Here is a 19,725-nt window from a genome sequence, read left to right as displayed (position 1 = left end):
TCCAGCAAAAAGTGAGCGTTCTCTCTATTGTATCTACTATTCAAATAGCACGAGCATTTATAGTTTTCTTTTGCACTATTTGTTTTCTGTTTTATTCCCCGCTGAGACTAAATTAAACTCCTAGTGGGCAAGAACTATGTGTTAGATAGGTTGTCTAACCTTTGTAGTGTTTAACATGATGCTATCCACACAGTTAAGAGTGTAATAATGATTTAATGTACAGTTTGCACAAATACAATATTTAAAAAGTAAAAACAGATAAATCAAAATTCAAATACAAAAGTAAACTACATTTATTACTCCAAAATATCTTTAAGGAGTCCCAGAATAAGAATTGCTAAAATTAACTAAAAGAACCAACTAAAGTCTGAATAAAATGATGCTACTGTTACATGAATAATTGAATAACATTTACAAGAAAACTATATATGCCCCCAAATGTTAAGTGTTCAGGCTTACTCACTTACCTACCTATTCTTAAGAATTAACCAAATAAATGTTTGTTCTTAGGGGAGAAAAATCAATTATTTGGTCCTCCCCCTTGTTTGTCTCCTCTCTCCACTATTCTCCCCCCTACAAACACACACACACACACACACACACACACACACACACACATACACACACACACACACACAGAGGTAGGATATTGTTTATATGATAGGGCCTAAAAAATGTTAGTTCTCTTTTCAGATATCATCTATAAATGGAAGAAAAGACTAAGTTAAAATATTAATGAACACTGTAGAAATTTCTACAATATTTTGAGAAAAATCACACAAAATATTATGATGTATATTCCATTGGACTACAACTTTATGGTTGAGCAATGTTAAAACAAAACATAACTGTAGACATCATTTTCTGGAGAAATCTCTTGAGGACTGTTCAGAATTGCTGGTATTTCTGGTTCTTCTGCTTTGGGTTTTTCTTTCACTTCTGTAAAATCAAATAAAATACAAAAATAGGCTCAACAAGTGGTATTGGGAAAATTGACTACCCATCTGAAGAAAAAAACTCTTACCTCACACCATGCACAACAAATTTCAGATGGATTAAAGATTTAAATATTGAGATACCATAAAGTTATAGAAATAATAGTGTTTTTATAATCTTAGGATTCTAAGCAGGACACAGAGACCAGAAACCATAAAGGAAAAGATTGACAGGTATGAATACTTAAAAATTAAATCCTATATAGCAAAAACCACAAACAACTGGAAATAAACCACAAACAACTGGAAAGAATATTTATAACATATATGTAAATAAATGTTTAATAACTATTAAAGAGATTTTTTAATCAATCAAAAATAGCTATCACAAATTTAAAATAGGACGAGGATTCAAACAGGCAATTCTCCAAAAAAATTTCACATGCTTAATAATCAGGAAAAGATGCCCAGTAGTATTCATTCAAAAAGGGTAACTAAGACAAGTAGGTAGGTGTTTATTTTTTAACCTAGCAGATAGGCAAAGGTTTTTAAAATGTCATCATGTACAGTGCTGGCAAGGGTGTGGGGCTTGTCTTGGGTGTATTGCTGCATTTCTGGGGCTTGGTCTGACTAAATGTATCCAAACTTTAAATGGGGGTTTTGCTGGGCCTTTTGGCCCAGGAATTTGACTTTTATGGATCGATCCAAAGGAAATAATCAGGCAAATTTAAGCTTCCAGTGCCTAGTTTCCTTATATATAAAGTGGGGATATTATTTCTCCAGTAGGTTTTTTAACATTAAATAAAATAATTCACATGAAATATTTAATGCAGTGTCTGGCACATAGAAAAGTGACAAATAAACATTAGCTAAATAATTGTTACCCCCAATGATGTGCATTGAGCATTGTTGTAATAGTAAAACTTGACAATAACCTAAGTGTTCATTGTTATAGGGACTGGTTGAATAAATTATTGTACACACATATGGCACAATACTATACAGTTGTTACAAAAGATATAAGATGGATTATATATATATGTGGGGAAAAAGTTACATAATAGGATGTATAGCGTTATCGCATTTGTTAAAACAAAACAACATGAACATCGGGGATTAGAGATAGGAGATGGTATTATAGGGGATTTTTACTCTATATCCACTTATATATTGCTTTAATTTATTTTCATGAACATTTATTACTTTTATAATCAGCCAAATATAGATATTCCCATTTGTTTGGTAAGACAAAACCAAAAATAAAATGAGCATTAATTAATTTGCCCATATCTACCTTTCTGGGTTTAGAATGAAACTGTTAGGAATCCAGATACTGTGTTGCTTAGAGCTACTTCTCCAGCAGGGTACTTGGTCAGGGCAAGCAGCGCTTCATACATCTGCTTTATATGGTAATTCATTTCTTTGAAGTAGTTCCTCAAAATATGTATTACTTGGAAGCCAACCAACACCATGTTTTTGTTGCACTTAACTTTTAGGAGAAAAAGCAAAGAAACTACCAAAGGGATTTCTTTAGAAAACAGTTTCCTGGGGATAACTATGGTCTGATAGACTCGGCCCATTTCTTATACTGTCTGCAGTACCATACAAAGAACTGAAGTTCTCAGTTATGTTTCTGAGGTAAGTCAAATTAAAGAAAGGTCATCCACTCCTTTCAGACAGATATGAGAAGAAAAGGTTGCATTATTTTCAAAATGCTATGCTTAGCAAAAAGCTTTTTAGGAACAAATATGGAAACAGAAATGCTTTTGGTAAACCTGGTAAATCCTACAAGAATGAGTTCCCTAGTAAGAGGATAATATTTTACACCTTTGTGTCGCCATCAGTACCTTGTACTATGAATTTACTTGCCTTTAGTTTATCAGGAAAATTAAATTTCTAAGAAAAACTTCATTCATCAAGCCTTCTTGTTAATCTAGACTTATTTCCTTTAAATTATTTTGCACATAATTCATTTCACTGACTATAGCTTCTCAAAATGGATAGTGTGTCCAAGTACCTACTGTATATTCTTGTATTTTCAAATATTTTCTTAAATTCTTTGGAAATGTGCTGAGACAGATGTTGGCTGCATGAAAAGTATTTGTTACTTGAAACTAGCCAATGATATTCATAGTACTTGTTGAGATAACCTATGATTTTCAAACAAGGTTGTAAATCATGACTCTGAGATATACCTACCTTGATGCTATAATCAGTCCTTACCTTGAGGAAAAGTATAAACGTCCTTAGCATCTTTCTGGTGTACTTTATCCTGGCCTATGGGCCCACCTATTTCTTGGTATGGTTCTGGAAAGCATTCATTAGGCACACCCTTATTTTCATATATCTTAGTAGAGAGGTCTTCAGGCCCCAGTGTTTCTTGGTTAATTTCAGGTGAATATTCTTGGAGCCCAGGTGTTTCTTGGTATATTTTAGGTGAATCTTTTCCAGGTGCAGGTGTTTCTTGATATGTTTCAGGTGAATATTCTTCAGGCTGAGGTGTTTCTTGGATTGTTTTATGGGAGGGGGCTTTAGGCACAGTAATTTCTGTATATGTCTTATGAGAAGAGTGTTCAGATTCAACTGTTTCTGGGAACGTTTTTGTAGAAAGGTCTTTGGGCACAGCTATTTCTTGTGTTTTAGGAGAGAAGCCTTCATTCTCAGCTATTTCTTGATCTGATTCAGCACTGTATTGCTCCGGTTCATCTGGTTTTTGGTACGTGTCAAGAGTTGTAGGCACATGTGGTTTGGAATATGCTTCAGGAGAGCATCCCTGCAGGTCAACTATGTGATCAGAGGTTGTACAAGGAAGAGCTTTGGGTACAGCTGTTTCTTGGCACATTTTAGGAGCGAGGTCTTCAGGTTCAGCTGTATCCTGGCACATTTTGAGAGGACGGTCTTGAAGTACAGTTATTTCTTGACTCATTTTAGGAGCATGGCCTTCAGGTTCAGCTGTACCCTGGCACATTTTGAGAGGATGGTCTTCAAGTACAGCTATTTCTTGACACGTTTTAGGAGTGCAGTTTTCAGGTTCAGCTATTTGTTCACATGTTTCAGAAGAATGGTTTTGTACTACCACTTCTTGGTACTCAGAAGAATTTTCCTGATTTATAATGCTTTCTTGATGTATTCCAGAAAAATGTTCCTTGGGCACAACGTTTTGCGGGAAGGCTACCAAAGGAAGGGCTTCACTCACACTCCCAGGTAGCTCAGTTTCTTTCTCTGTAGGTGCCAGTGCTTGTTCCATAATTTCCTTTTCTGTTTGTGACTGAGGTTCCACCTTCATTTCTGTATTTTGTTTTCTCTTTCTGCCTCTTTGATTTCCTTTTCCTGTTCTCTGCCACTTGTGTTTTTTCTGTTCTCTGCTGAGGGATCAGAATTAGTGTCAGCAGTGGTGCTACAGAATTCATATAAATGCTTGTAATAACAGTCCCAGGTCCCCAACTGCCTTGTTGCACAACGCCCTTGAACAAGTCACTTAATCTTTCTGATCCTCAATCTCCTTGTTTGTAAAATGAAGGAGCAGTGCTAGATATTCTCAATTTTTAGGAGAGGGAATGTCTCCCCAGGATGTTTTGGCTTTGACAGTCTTCTTGGTGAAGGTAATGTGTGTGTATTTGATAGCATATACTTAAAGTTTGGTTATGGAAAATGAATATTTCCCATTATCAATTAATAGATTGGCATTCTTATTTATACACTAGTCTCTTTAAGTTTAGTCTGTGTGAGTTAGCCTCACTACCCTTAGGTAAACTGAACAGTTGCATTTCTAGATCTGCAATCCAGGCACAGCTCCTCATCTGTGCAGGCTGCAGGTGGATGATGTCTATGGCTTGCTTACCAAATACAGTGTCTTGTGTAAAGAATGCTAAGTTGCTACAGTACACATCAAATGAAGTATACCGTAAGCTGGGTCAAAATCTGCAAAAATATTTCTGGAGGTTAAGAAGCCTGGTGGAAAGGCATGAGTGGCCACGTTATACCTACTCGTCAGAAATAGATTAAAATGAAAGGATATGCATGGAAATTGCAGCCAATGACAAATTGTTAAGCCCTGCAAATATAACCAAATACAGATGGCTAATACAGATGGGCTGGAGGGGTGGAGGGAAGTACTATAAATAAGTATTTCATCATTTTTCTAAACCTACTGAAATTCTGTTTCATGCTACCCGTTCCACAGAGCCTTCTCTAACAGACCACAGGCCTGAAAAGCTCTCCCTGCTTAGCGCTCCGAGTGTCATGCAAAAGGTAAGGACACAGGCTGCCTCATACTGTAGTTATTTCTGAAGAACCATATTTCTTTTAGTAAACTAGACATTCTTTCAAGATAAAACCAGTGTTTTTCCTATCTTTATAGTGCTCATGGTTCCTTGCACATTTAAAAATGTATACCCCATTCTACTTTTGTGTGTGGTTGAAAATTTCCATAATAAAAAAGTTTTTAAAGATTACCTCATCAAACACAGTTTGAAGTCAATATCAAAAAGCTATATATGTCATAGGAAAGTCAAAAATGAATATTAAAAATCATATTTTAAAAAAGAGAATCTACAGATGATGGTTATGGCACCTCAGCATTGTTAACTGTTATTTCACATAACCAAGGACAAGATAAAGTTGTCAGATTAAAAAAAAAAGATGGTATATCTTAATTCTTTAGGAAATGATTATTTTTTCCTAGATATTAAATCTTAAATAATTTGTGATTTAGGTCTCTATATGAGGAGATATGAGTAATACAGTGGTTCATATCTTCCCTGGTAGTTTTTCAAAAGATAGAAAAATATCTATGTGGCCTGAACTTTAGTCTATACTCTATTATGATTGTGGGAAAGTCATTTAAACTCTCTGTACCTTGGTCTCCTTATTGGTAAAATGGGGTACATAATATCTGCCCAACTTCATGTGGTGGTTATAAGAATTACATATAATAACTTACATGAATGAATTATTCAAATACAAATTAGTACTCTAGTTATTAATATAGGAAACACGTATAGTGCTTCCTAAATGTCAGGCACTGTTGTAAGTAATTTATTTATTCTGTTATCTCATATAATCTTTACATAAACCTATGAGGTAGATACTCTTATCTCCATTTTGCAGATGACAAAACTGAGGCACAGAGAAGTTGAGTATCTTGCCCAAGGTCAATGCCTAGGAAGTAGGACAGACAGGCTTCCAATTTAGCCATTCTGGCTTTAGTAGCTAGGCTCATCACCATATATTCTGCTGCTTCTCTCTGAAACTACTAAAGTTTCACTATGTGCAGTATGTTTCAGTGAGAAAAGAGGACATGGCCCTCAGACATATAGAGCGGTGTCACCAGAGCAAGTCCAGCCGGCTGCCAAGAGGCTCACCAAGGTGTCAATTACTTCAGTGAATTCTCAGCCTTGTCTCCTTGCCCAGCAAGCTGGAAAGCCAATTCTGTCAGCACACTGAGACTAGCTCCATTTATCAGCTCCATTTATCAGCTCCTCAGCCAGGCTTAAAGAGACTGCTGTATAAACCTAAAGACCAGTTTTTAAATTAACAGTGAGAAATATAAGCCTCACAGTAGAGAACACCTGGGCTGGCAAATAAACGTACTCTTTCTGTAGGTAAGTACTTGGGAAGCCAAGTAATCATCAAAGGCTGCTTAGTGGGTATGGAATTCAGGGAACTAATTAGATAATCTTCAAGTCACCCACCACAGGACCCAAATACAGAAATTTCTGCTATAAAATGATATATATTCCTGAAAAAAAAACCTCACTTTCTGCAAAATCATGCATGAAATAGTAACAGTGGTTATGGACGGGGAGGGGAGGAGGGAGAATGGGCTTGGGACAAACAATTCAAAACCTATGCAACCTTTTAACACTAACAAAAACAATAATTGCTACCAGGGGAGACAACTTGGGTGGTACAGACAGGCAGCTTGCAGTGGCTAGAGGCTGCCTCAGAGGACAGTAAAAATGCAAAAAAGCAACAGTGTCACTGCAGGTTCTCAGATGAAACACTGAGACCTGAGCTCTGAGCCAGCAGGGCTGCCATGAAGTTGAGCACAGGAGGCAGTGCTGCCGCACACATGGTAGAGAGCCCTGCCAGGCTGGTGTCGTGCCTCTCTGGGGAGGGAACCCTGGATGCGGGCGGGAAAGGATCCTGCCTCTACAGCAGTCAAGCTGAGGCTTATTTCTTTATAGGTTTAAATTCTATTCCCACTATTCTGGCCTTTTTTTAACTAGGAAAAACACAACGCCAACATTATACCAACATCATTCTCCTATTTACCAATCATATGTGAGCTAATTGGTGTTCTAGAAACATCTGTTGTAGCAGAACAGACAGTACTCAGTCCATAGTGGGAGTTGGAGGACTGGGAAATGCCCTTTCTTAAGAAGAGTGCTTTGCGTAAAGATTTTGCCTGCCTCTCCCCAACCCTGTCCCAGAAGACATTGGACAATGTCCAAAGTCGTTTTGGTTGTCACAACTGGGGAAGGAGGTGCCATTGGCATCTAGAGGCCAGAAAATGCTACAAAGCAACAACAATGCACAGGACAGTCTCCCACAACAAAGAATTATCCTGCCAACAGTGGACTGAGAAACTTAGGCTTAGGTGGATGCTGCGCTTTTGACTCTTTGGGCTCCCTTTTCCAAACGAGCAAGTCCCCAACTGTCACAGTCATATTCTAGATGAATGTAATTTGATGCTGCCTAATGTATAATCATGTTCATACTCCCTCCGTGAGTTTACATACAGGTGACTTTGGAGATTTAGAAATTCCCAAACTCTGTCACTCATTTACAGACATTTTGGTTTACTTCATGGAGAGTTAATCACACCCATTCAGTAAGGATTTTACTAACAGGAAGCTCCAAGAACAATGTTGGAAGCTTTCTCAGTGATGTTTCCCACTCCCAACAACAAGATGCTTGTATGTTTATATTACCATAGTAGCTCAATGCCAGGCTTCTCTACAATACAATTCAGTTGCCCGCTGCTTTAATTAAAAGAGACCAGGGAGAAAATTCTGTTCCCACCACTTAATAATAGCTATGTGACTTTAGGCAACAGATTTAATCCATTGGAGATTTATTTTCCTTTTCTTTTGGTAGAATAAGGATAATGATGCCCAATTTACAGAATTACTGGAAAGATAAAATACAGTGTATAAAAGTGCACAACGCTACTTGACATGTAACATATGCTCAATAAATATTAGTCCCTTTTCCCTTGTGATGATACCATACCCAAAGAGCCATTGTGAAGTTTGATTTTCTTGTGATTCAGCTTTTCTTTTTCTGAGTTGTTCTCTGTTTCGCAAACTCCAACTTCCAATGACTTCTGTAGGATCAAAATGAAAGTTATTAGAGAAAGTGATGAACTATGCCATTTATCAGTAAAAGGATCCTACAGCCAAGTGGCAGAATCCCTGTGCTGGATTTTTCTCCCCACTTTTTGAGCACAAGGACTGTATCCCACTCATTCTTATAATCCTTGTATTTCTAGAGAAAGACTGGGAGCAGACATTCAGTAAGCATTTTTGAATGAGAAGGTCCATAGTATTTATTTGCACATAAGTGTGCTACCAACCTATTAATTCCTTTAAAATATTTTTTATATGTTGTACAGATAATGGAAAAAATCATCCATGTTCTATAATCTTTAACATGTTAACCTGTTTTCATTTTATTCCTCATTTCCATAGAATCCCTATATTACACAAAGTTGTAATATAAGGTACCACAATTTTATCTTTTTTTATCAGAACTATTTTCCATGAGATGGTTTTCATAATTATAATTTTAATGATGATATGATACTTAATCTAGTTGATGTATTCTCATTTATCCAGTAATTCCACCTGTCTTGAGCATTTAGGTTGTTGCCAGTTATTTTTTGCCATGTATATCAATTTATAATAAACATATGCATTGCATACAGCTTTTTTTTCTTTTGGATTTTTTTTTCCTTAGGATCGTATTTCTTTGTGTTCTTTGGAAAATTAAGGGTATTATCAAAAAAGGTTCTACTGCCATTCAAATTTGAGAAAAGTTAATGGGTCTTTGATGTAGAAGCTCTTAGATAGAGCCTGTGGCATGATGCAGATCTGCACTGGGACTTCCAAAAAACAGAGCATTCCTCCGTGGACCATTGTACCTTTTGTCCTTATGACACAGGTTCTTGATGGGGAAAAAAAATCATACCTTTATTTTTACCAATCTCTAATTAAAATTACCATTTCCTTCAATTATGAATGTAGGTATCAAACCACAGTAGTTTAAGCAGTGTGTGACTCTGTCACCCCAAAAAAATCACAGATTTTTTTCATCCATTACAGTCATTGCAGATACCTTAAAGTGTCATTTATCGGATATGATTTATTTGATTTGATTCAATGATGATTAGACCCACCACTGGGTCTTGTTATTTAACACATCTACAAATAAGCACATATATTACTATATCGCTATTTTTAAGGCTAATAATTACATCTGTTTACTTTGTAGTTCTATATATTTAATTTTATATATTTAAAATTCTTTATTCTAAGAAGGGGTTCATCAGAATGCCAATGAGACCCATGGATGAAAAAAGTCTTAAAACACTGTCTTAGTGTATGTCAAGGCCTAGGATTCTGCAAAATACTTTGAGACATGCTGCTTGAGCCAGATCTAAGGACTGAGATTAGTGAGTCAAAGAATAAGCAGTATTATAGTCCTTGTTACATATGGCCAGACCTTTTTCCAAAAGTTATACCAAATTTACACTACCATAGATATGTATGGGTATACTTGTTTTACCACAACCATCCAGTATTGGGTATTTTCATTATCTTTCATTTAAGTATATTTCTTATTAACAATTTATTTATTATTACCTTATGTTTCTCTGGCTTATTAGAATTTTAGCACTAAAAGGCACCTCAGGAAGTTATACAGCCCCAGTTTTTCCCAAACTATATGAATGTATGCAACTCTACATCTTTTTTTTTTTTAGCGAGATTCATAAAGAAGAGGGAAATAATCATAGCCTCAGCTCTTCCCAACAGCCACCACCTCTTAAGGTCTCTTTCATTACCTGGAGTATGGTTCTCTTCTTGATGAGGATCAGATGTCTGATGGTGCTTCAGATGAGATTTGTCCTTTCCTAAATCCATCTTGCTGCAATGCCTTCCTGCTATTTGCTCTGACTTCCACAAGCAGCCTAAATGCTTTTTTAAAACATCAAAAACAACTAACACTTAAAAAAAAAAAAAAAACCACACACACGTTTGCCTGTCACTTGACTTCCCGCCTAAAAGTTTTATCAGGTTGGACCACAACTGCAGGCTAATTCTATTTTCTTTATCACACTGCACAGGTGTGAGTAGGGGAAATGGCTGGTGCTAGCAACCTCTAGCGTAGGTTGCTATTTATACGGGGAGCCCCCTGGCCACAGCCTGGCAGGGCACAGCCTCCAGTTCAGCAGTCATCTGCGTCTATCTGCCAGGAAATATGTGGATCCAATGTTTCCTTTTTCAAATGGAGATGACCTAGTGTAGAAGGAACACTGTGTCTAGGCTCCAACCAGCTCAGTGGCCCAGGGCAAGTCACCTTCCTTTTCTGTGACTCTCTTTCCTCATTTGCAAAATGGGTAAATAATTCCTGTCTTGCCTACTTCATACAATTCTTGTGAAAGTGAAAATAATGGATGTGGAAATTAGGAAGTGTGCTATATATATGTGAAATTAATCTTACACTGTTTTCCTGTATGTGGTTTGTTTTTTTTTTTTCCTTAATCTGTTGCAAAATAATGTAAAGTCTTGCCGTTTATGCTGTTAGGTAACAGATATAAAAAACCAAATTAGAAATTCAAAGTAAATTTGTACCCTTTTTGCTCACCCAGTCATTCACAAGTGACAAGAGATACCTAGTGAAATCCATTGTTACTCATCCAGGGGAAGGTCAAAAGGCATTTCTTAATGAAAATATTATGTCCCAGAAATTAAGCTGAAATCAAAGGAACCATTCTCTCTCCAATCAGTCACCCCATTTGTGAAGGCAAGGAGGCACACAAGACCACGGTTCAGCTAAGGAAGAAACACTGAGCACCCCAGATACAGGCAGCCTGTCTGGGAGACAGGATTAACATATGCGTTCTCCAGTCAGATTGAACTGAAGAGCCTGGAGTGCAGTGTGGCCATTCCCTAATTTAGTGACCTTAGGCAAGTTAGATCTACCTGTCTATAACATGGGGACAATATTGGGATCTACTTCATAAGGCTACTGGGATGATTAAATCAGATAATCCATATAAGGCCTTTTAAATGTGCCTAGCATATTGAGCTTGCTTAATAAATGTGAGCTGCTTTTATTAATAATTAAAATGTAGTAACCAGATTTTTGATAAACCAAATCATAGTTTAAATGCACTAACTAAAGAAGGAAAATCTGAAGGGAATCCTTTATAAAGACTGGTATAACGTGAATAGGACCCCCTACTTCCATAGAGTCTTAAGGCGTTAGAACTGGAAGAGCCCGAACCATTAGTCCCTCCCCCTATTTTATATACTTATTGCCAGCAGCACCTTTTACAGATTATGAAATGGGTCATCATTTTTTATGCTTGATTTTGCCTTGGCATGAAAATGTATGTGTGGTGTGAATGTATGAGGGAAACAGTTTTCAAACACACTGAAAAGTACCGAGACCAATAAAACACCCCAGTACCTGCCACTAAAATTGAACTTCATTTTTAATTACTGGTTCTTAAAGCTTAGCTTTATCTTTCTCAGTTCCCCAGTCTTTCTCTTAAGTAAATCTCTATATCTAAAAATTCAGATAACCTCAGGGTTATCAAATAAATCCTGTATGGAATGGCAGGCATTCTTTATAGTTTAACTCTTGAACATTTTATATTTTCAGATATGGGGTTTAAAGAACTCAAATTAGGGTAACTTTAAAAATGATAAAATAATAATGTTTTATAATTTAAACTGGCATTTTAAATATTGATCCCTTTATTTGATATGTTTTGATTCTTACTAGTTAGGTCATTTCTTACATTATGATAGTTTAATAAAATAACCCTATAGAATGCTTCTGGGACACCTTCAGAGGATGCAGAGGTACTTCTTCAATAGAGTTATCCCTACTCAGAGCTTACAACATCAGTTCAACAATTCAGCAAATGTTACTGAGTGCACACTCTGTGCCACATAGAGCAAGGCTGTCAGGCTGTAGAGATGGACAGCGTAGTCCCTGAGGTCTGTGTACTGTAGGCTCACGAGGTGAGAGGATATATACCTTTATTGTAAGGAAATAATATTAGATTCTTTATATCCTGTGGCAACCTTCCAAAGCCTTTCCCCATGTTCTCTGTATCTAGAAGCAGAGTGTGAAGGGACTTTAAAAGGGCGGGACCTCAAGATAACAGTAAATTGAGGGTAACATTGGGTGGAGGGGGCCAGTGGAGACACTTTGGAGCAAACTAGATTGGAACTCAGGCAAGGTGTCTCTGGCGTGATAAACAGGCCAGAGCGGGAATTATAGACAGAAATAGCTATGCAGTAAGTTTACAGGCCATAGTTCATGGCTTTTCTCTGTAGAAAACTCTAGTTGCCAGAATGTGACACTTTAGGCATTAAGGCCAGTTATTTTTTAACCAATGCTGCCTTGTTCTAGAGTTATTTTCATATAGACACAAAACCTCCCTCTAGGCCACAAACTCTTAAAGGGCAGTTATGGCTCTTGATTCACCTTTCTGTTTCCATGGTATGATATACTGGGAGGCCTCGCCCGCGGGAGTCCCCATAATGGCCCTCACTCCCTGCATGCAGGGCCAGATGCGTGGCCATGCAGCCTGGGAAGGGACTTTATACACTCGGAGGGGTTGATGCTGCTGCGACTTAGTAATACCTTCATCTGTGCCAGAGTTCTGTCCGCTGTCATTCATTCTGTGCCCAGCCCTGTCCTATGTGCTAGATATGTAGTAGTTAAAAGCCAAAGTCCCTGCCTTTATGAAGCCTACATTTTAATGGGGAGATATAAACAATAAGCAATAAAATATCTAATGTGTCAGATGGTGATAACTGCTTTGGAGAAAACTAAGCCAGAAATAATAGGATGAGGAGTGAGGGTGAGATTGATGGTGGCTGCTGTTACAAATAGTGTGGTCAGGGAAGGCTTGACTGGTAGGGTGACAGGTGGGCAGAACCAAAGGAGGTGAGGGGCTAGATGTCCCATGCTGACACGTGGAGCATCATTCCAGCAGAGAGGCATCAGCAAATGGCCTGAGGAGGGGGTGTGGCAAGGAGGTGGGTTCAGAGAGGAAGCACATAGCCCCTTGCAGGATTTCTGCTCTGAGTGAGATGGATAGTCTTGGGATGGTTTGGGACAAAGGAGTGATGTAATCTGACTTATGTGTTTAAGGAGTTATTCTGAAGGCCAGGCGTGGTGGCTCACGCTTGTAATCCCAGAACTTTGGGAGGCGGAGGCCAGAGGATCGCTTGAGCCTAGGAGTTCGAGACCAGCCTGGGCAACATAGCGAGACCTTGTCTCTACAAAAAATACAAAAATTAGCTGGGCATGGTTGTGCATGCCTGTAGTCCCAGCTACTTGTGAGGCTGAGGCAGAAGGATCCCTTGAGCTCAGGAGTCGGAGGCTGCAGTGAGCTATGATGATGCCACTGCACTCTAGCACAGGCAACAGAACAAGACCCTGGCTCAAAAAAAAAAAAAAAAAAAAAAAAAGGAGTTATTCTGGCTACTATGTGGGGCAGGGAAGGAGAGAGGAGACGGAAGTGAGGAGAATAATCAGAAGGATATTGTAATGATCCAGGTGAGAAATGATCAAGGCTTGGATAATGGAGGTGGTGAAGTGGTGGTCAGATTCTGGATTAATTCATAAATTGTATGTGGGGTGCAAGATGAAGCAAAGATAAAGGTTTGGTATGAGCAATTGGACGTATGGAGTTGGCATTACTAGATGAGGAGGACCAGAAGGAGCAGGCTTGGCGGAGATGATCAGGGGTTTAGTTCTGGATGTGCTAGCAGACTAGGGAGAAAACAGCAAAGGAGCAGCCTGGGAGGCAGAGGAAAACCAGCCAAGTACAGTGTCCTGGAAGCCAGGAGGAAAAAATGTTTCAAGGAGGAGGGACTGATTGACTGTGTCAAATTTTGCTAAAGGCAAAGTAGGAAAAGGATTGAGAATTGTCCTAACAATTGATTTCCTAACAATTCAAATCAATTAATTATAGACCCTGGAGCCCAGAGCGGTTAAGTGATTTGGCCAAGGGAATACAGGTAAAATCAGATATATAATTTTCTGGGGCCCAGTAAAAAATGAAAAAATTATTAAGAATTGTTAAGGATTTCAGGACAGCTACAGTAGAAGATTAAACTCAGCACAGGGCCCTACTTTCACAAGTGCTTCACTGGATCCTTGCAGCGGACTTATGATGTAGCTATTATTATCCTCATTTTTCAGATCAAGCAACTAGTGCTCAGTGTATTCAGTCATAGAATTAAAGCCACAGAGCTAGACTGGTAGTTTAAGCCTGGAACCTGGGCCTTCAGCCTCCAAGACCCTCTTCCTACTACTACAACAAAGTAGGTATTAAGGGAGAGAGTGCTTTCCTGCCTCCTGGCCATCTGGAGCAGGCCTTGTCCATGCGTTTCAGAGGTCTGATTGAAGCGGGCAAACATAGGAGAGAAGGAAACTCACATTGCTGAGAACTTCTGTACTAGGGCCTTTTATGATGGGGGTGAAAAGGGAGCACAGGAAAGACACCTCAGGCTATGCCCCAAAGTGCCCCAAAGCTAGTGTCATTTTAGGCTATCTTGATAGAAGAATAGAGCCTCCCAAACCAGGGAAGTGAGAGTCCTGCTCCACTTTGGTTTGTCGTACCGCAGCAAGAACGTGCTGTGAAGACCACGTGAGTGGTATTTGAAACCATGTGCTGAAAAATCAAGGGGTATAGGGCTCTGCCATTTGCTGGCTGGATTATCTGGGGAAAATCACTTAATTCTTTCTGATCCTCAGTTTCTTCCCTTGTAAAATAGATAAAAGAAATACCTCACAGGAGTTCTGTGAGCATAAAAGAGATCGTGAGAGCTTTTTATAAATAAAAAACACCATGCAGATGTAAGTCCCATACACTTGGGCAGTATTCACAGTATTATCAGAGTTTTCTAATGATGCACCTGGACATTTTCCTAAAATACATTTTAGTGGAAAAGTCAAGGAAGGGAAGACATTGTACACTCATTTTTCTTAGCATTCCTTCCTTGCTGAACGACTTTTTCAAAGCTTTTGGATACTTTTCAAAGAATGGGTCACACTTTGTTTTCCTAAGTGAGCAAATAAAGTTTCTTGTTTCCCTCTCTCAGTCTGTTGATGCATGATAAATGAGTTCTGTCTGCTAAAACAGATGCTGCTGTACGCATACAGATAACATGTTCTATAACTTTAGGATGGCTGTAGCCTCACTTTCAATCTAGTTTGTTCTGAAGTCCCTCCTCTAGCCTCCCCCAACCAATTTTGCCTTCTCTTGAAACATAGATAAATAAGTATCTCTGCATAAACATTGGTGAGTGGTCATTTATCTGGGGAAGAACAATTCTGCTCCCAGCTTGCACCACCACGTATCTCTGTCCTTTCATTCCTGAACTTCTTGAACCAAAAATGTATTCTCAATACCTCCTTCCCCCCCACACACCGCTCCTTCCTTTGCATCTACAGTCCAGTTTTTTCTTTCACGTATTATTCTCTCAGAAGTCATCAATGGTTTCCAACAACCAAACCCAGTTCCCGTTTCAGTTCTTTCTTTGTGACCTCTCTGCAGTTCAGGATTCTCCCCAGACACTTCTATCCTCCTTGAAACTCCTGTTGCTCTTGGCTTCTGTGATGGTGTGTTCTTCCCTTTTCTCTCCCACCTCCTCATCCTTGTTCTCAGGCTTCTCTTTCCCTCTCCTAGATCTGAGAAATATTTTCCAAGAGTCCCTGATCCTTTTGACTTTATACTCTCACCCTAAGACAGTTGATCCGACTATATACTTTTAGCTACTACCTCTATGCAGATATCTTCTAAATAAATACATCCAAGTTCTAATATCACATTTTCATGTGTTTCTGGGTTATCATTCATTACCTGGATATCCCACTGCACCTCAAACTTAGCATAACTAAAAGCAAATTTATTTTCCCCTAAAATGAGGCTCCCCTATGCTTTATTTCTGTTAGGACAGTAGCACCATGCTCTTAGCCATGCAGTTCTAAACCTTCAGAATTATCTTTGACTCTGACTCTTCTCTTTGTCTCTCGCATCCAGCTGGGTGCAGCTCTGCCAGTTCATTCTTCCCAGTGTCCCACATGCTCATCCCATCCCCTCTGTTCCTTTTCCACACCCCCATCCCAGAGAGAGGTTCAGCTTCTCATTGGAAGCATTGGAAAAGCTTCCTAAGTGGCCAATCTGCTTCCATTACCCCTCAGCCTCCCCAGTCCATCCTGCACAAATGGCCAGAACATTCCCGTACAGCTGGCTCTGAACTAGTCACTACCCTGTTTAGGATCCTGTAAAGTCTCAGTATTATATGCAGAATAAAGACTAAATTTCACAGTCTGGCATTTAAGGCCAATTTCCCAATGTTCTCTCCCATTACTTTGCTGAAACTATCCAATGTGCCAATTAAATAGTGCCACGTGCCCTCTCTGTGTTACCTTGAATCTTTCTAACACCCACAGTACTTTTCTTCATAACATCTGGTTGTTCAGTGCTCTGTTCTGTGTTTGCTCATCCAGATATTGAGTGCCAGCATCACAAAGCCTTTGATGATGATGATGATGATGATGGCAATGTGATGAGATATTAACCACTCTGCCAACTCATAATGGGTAGCTGACACTTTACATGAATTATCTCATTTAATTTTTCTGATTAATATTATTCACACTTTACTGATAAGGAAACTATTGTTTAAAGAGGTTAGGTTATATCCCTAGGTCACATAAGCTCATAAGTGGCACAGTTAGGGCTTAAAACCAAGTCTATCTGACTCTAAAGTTCAAAGATTTAACCACTCTGTTCTACTGCCTTTTCCTACCTACATGTGCTATCTCCTTTCTGAGCTATAATCACACTTGATTTGAGCCTATTGTATAGTACATATCACATAATATTTTTATTTTATTGTTCATGTATACACATCTTTTCTATTGTATTTATTCAGCAAACATTTATGGGGAATTTATTTCTTGCCAAACCCTTTGCTAAGAATTGGAGACAGAGAAACCAAACGGGAGTCCTTTTCTTCAAGGAACTCACAGTCTAATTGAGGGTGAGAGACAACAATTAAATCTGCACGTAGAATATAATACAGTATAATTATTTTACCATGAATATTTCTTTTTTTTTTTTTTTTTTTTTTGAGACAGGGTCTCACTTTCTTGCCCGGGCTAGAGTGAGTGCCGTGGCATCAGCCTAGCTCACAGCAACCTCAGACTCCTGGGCTTAAGCGATCCTACTGCCTCAGCCTCCCGAGTAGCTGGGACTACAGGCATGAGCCACCATGCCCGGCTAATTTTTTTTTTTTGTATATATATTTTTAGTTGGCCAGATAATTTCTTTCTATTTTTAGTAGAGACGGGGTCTCACTCTTGCTCAGGCTGGTCTCGAACTCCTGACCTCGAGCGATCCACCCGCCTCGGCCTCCCAGAGCTAGGATTACAGGCGTGAGCCACCGCGCCCGGCCATTACCATGAATATTTCTAAATGTTCTGAGAGTAGAGATGGAATACTTAATGCTGCTACCATGGGATTGGACAGATGAAGATATTGCATTGTTCAACCTATGGCTATAATTGTCTTTATTCATAACTGCCTTGCAATGACCCTGGCATCAGTCAATAAGTAGAGTTGGGAAAATGAAGAAGTTCTATATGTATATAATAGCTTTACATACTTTTTTCACTTTATAATAATGTTTTTTCACTTTTACCTCGCAGAAATAATAATAATAATAATAATTATAGCCAATATTTATTAAGTACTTGCTTACCATATCCCAGGCACTGTTCTAAGCACTTTACGTACAATAACTCATTTAGTCTTTACAACATCCTTTAAGATAGTTATCATTGCTGTCTCTATTTTATAGAGGAAGCAACTGAAGCACAGGCATTGAATCTGTGCCCTAAGTCACACCCCTGGTAAGTAGCAAAGCTGGGTGGTTTGGATCTAGCGGCCACCTTCCTCTCCTATCACTCAATTCTACTTCTTTAGTATTTAATAAAATAAGGTAGCAATATATTTTCTTTTGTAATTCCTTCCCTCTCCTTTCTTCCCTTTCTCCCTTTCTTTCATGCCCTCCCTCATGCTGCAGTCATCAGTTGACTACCTACTCTGTGCCCAGAATTGTGCAGGGGATACAAAGGCAAATGAAGACATATGTAGAAAAGTACAGGAGCACAGAGGAGCGACATCTAAACAGGACAGAGGGATGCAGTCAAAGAAGCCTTCCTGAAAGAGATGTTCTTGAGCTTAGTTTTGAAGGGTGAATAGGAATTAACTACTAGGACACAGCAAGGCTCGGGGCAAAAACACAGGCTCTGGAGTCAGATCTAAGTTAATTCAAATCAAGTCCTACGTGACCTTGAGTAAGTTTCTTAATGTCGTCCAGCCTCAACTCTCTCATGCATACGATGGGCATTATAATACCTACCTTTTAAGACTGTTATGAGAATTGAGAATGATGACTTATGGAGAGCATCCATTACAGTGCCTGCCACAAAGCGGACCTTAATGCGCTGGCTGTTACCTGATTGCTCATAATCTCAATAGTTAAGAAGTAAACTAGAACCACCAAATGATAAAGCTAAGCAGGCATCAGAGTTATTTTATAAATAAGGAAATGGAGACCGAGAGAGAAGCAAGTGTCACGCAGGCTTGGTGGCAGTTGGAACTGGAATCCAGATTCTCTGGTAGTTCTGCTGTCTTCCCTTCCCCTGTCTGGCGTTCTGAACTCATTTGTCTGCAAGTCAGTCCACCTCATCTCCTGGGTTAATGAAGTAGTTCCTAAACTTTCCAATTGTTTACACTCCATCTTTGTGATTTTTGCCATGTTCTTGTATTAACATTGTTCTGTACTATAATTTACTTAATATTCGTCTTCAAATAAACTCACTTGTACTAAAGTAGTTAAAATGAAAAATTTATATCACCATTATAAATGGGAAACCAACAATATCACCTGTGAAATCACAGGTTTATGGTATAATAAGTTATATTTCTTATAAGACACATTAAAATAAATACTGTTTCATCTAAAATTATCTGCACTGCCCCAAATGGTATGCATACCACATCTTAGGAAATGCTGGTTTGTGTAATTCCTTTCCTTTCACAGAACTTCTAGATCATGTCCAAATCTATACTAAAACCAAACTGCCCTTTGCAGTGGCTAGTTTATATTCAGAAGGGACAGACCCTAAGACCCAGCTTACTCCCTGGCCGGTCACTGACCCACTGTTATTCATACCAGCTTCTCACCACAAGGTCTGTAGTTGAATGCTAGCCTCTCCTATTTTAGCTAACTTCTTCACCTCTTGGAGTTGTAGCTTTCCTGGCACAGAATAGTAATAGATGTAGCCCCATTTGTTTGGAAACTTCAACCCTGTTTCCAGTAGATTCTATCCCCTGACTTGGAGTTTAGAGTTTAGAGTCTAGATCAGTCCCTGCCCAAAAGGGACTGTTGCTGGCCAATTGCGGCCTTCCAAATGGTTCAGCTCCTGGTGTCTGCCAGAGGGCTTGGTACATGGTAAACGT

At 38.8% G+C, this 19,725-nt stretch overlaps 1 protein-coding gene across 2 annotated transcripts in view; it reads right to left on the bottom strand.

Annotated features, from left to right (window-relative positions):
* Positions 1 to 792: 792 nt before the first annotated feature.
* Positions 793 to 19,725, bottom strand: part of HEMGN (hemogen) — a 38,464-nt gene continuing 19,531 nt past the window's right edge. The window contains exons 1-5 of one of the 2 annotated variants that reach the window (XM_045562491.1): positions 10,003 to 10,565; positions 8,172 to 8,265; positions 3,820 to 4,297; positions 3,159 to 3,777; positions 793 to 939 (exon numbers count right to left, since the gene is read on the bottom strand). In XM_045562491.1, coding sequence (XP_045418447.1) covers positions 833 to 939; positions 3,159 to 3,777; positions 3,820 to 4,297; positions 8,172 to 8,265; positions 10,003 to 10,081 — 1,377 coding nt within the window. In that variant the 5' untranslated portion in view covers positions 10,082 to 10,565 and the 3' untranslated portion in view covers positions 793 to 832. Of the gene's footprint in view, positions 940 to 3,158; positions 4,298 to 8,171; positions 8,266 to 10,002; positions 10,566 to 19,725 lie in introns of those variants that run through there. The other variant, XM_045562490.1, reaches the window with a different exon arrangement.

The sequence above is a fragment of the Lemur catta genome, chromosome 10 (assembly GCF_020740605.2).
Source record: "Lemur catta isolate mLemCat1 chromosome 10, mLemCat1.pri, whole genome shotgun sequence".
Lineage (NCBI taxonomy): Eukaryota > Metazoa > Chordata > Mammalia > Primates > Lemuridae > Lemur > Lemur catta.
The sequence above is the reverse complement of the archived record's forward strand: the minus strand, read 5'-3'. Positions and strand labels throughout refer to the sequence as shown.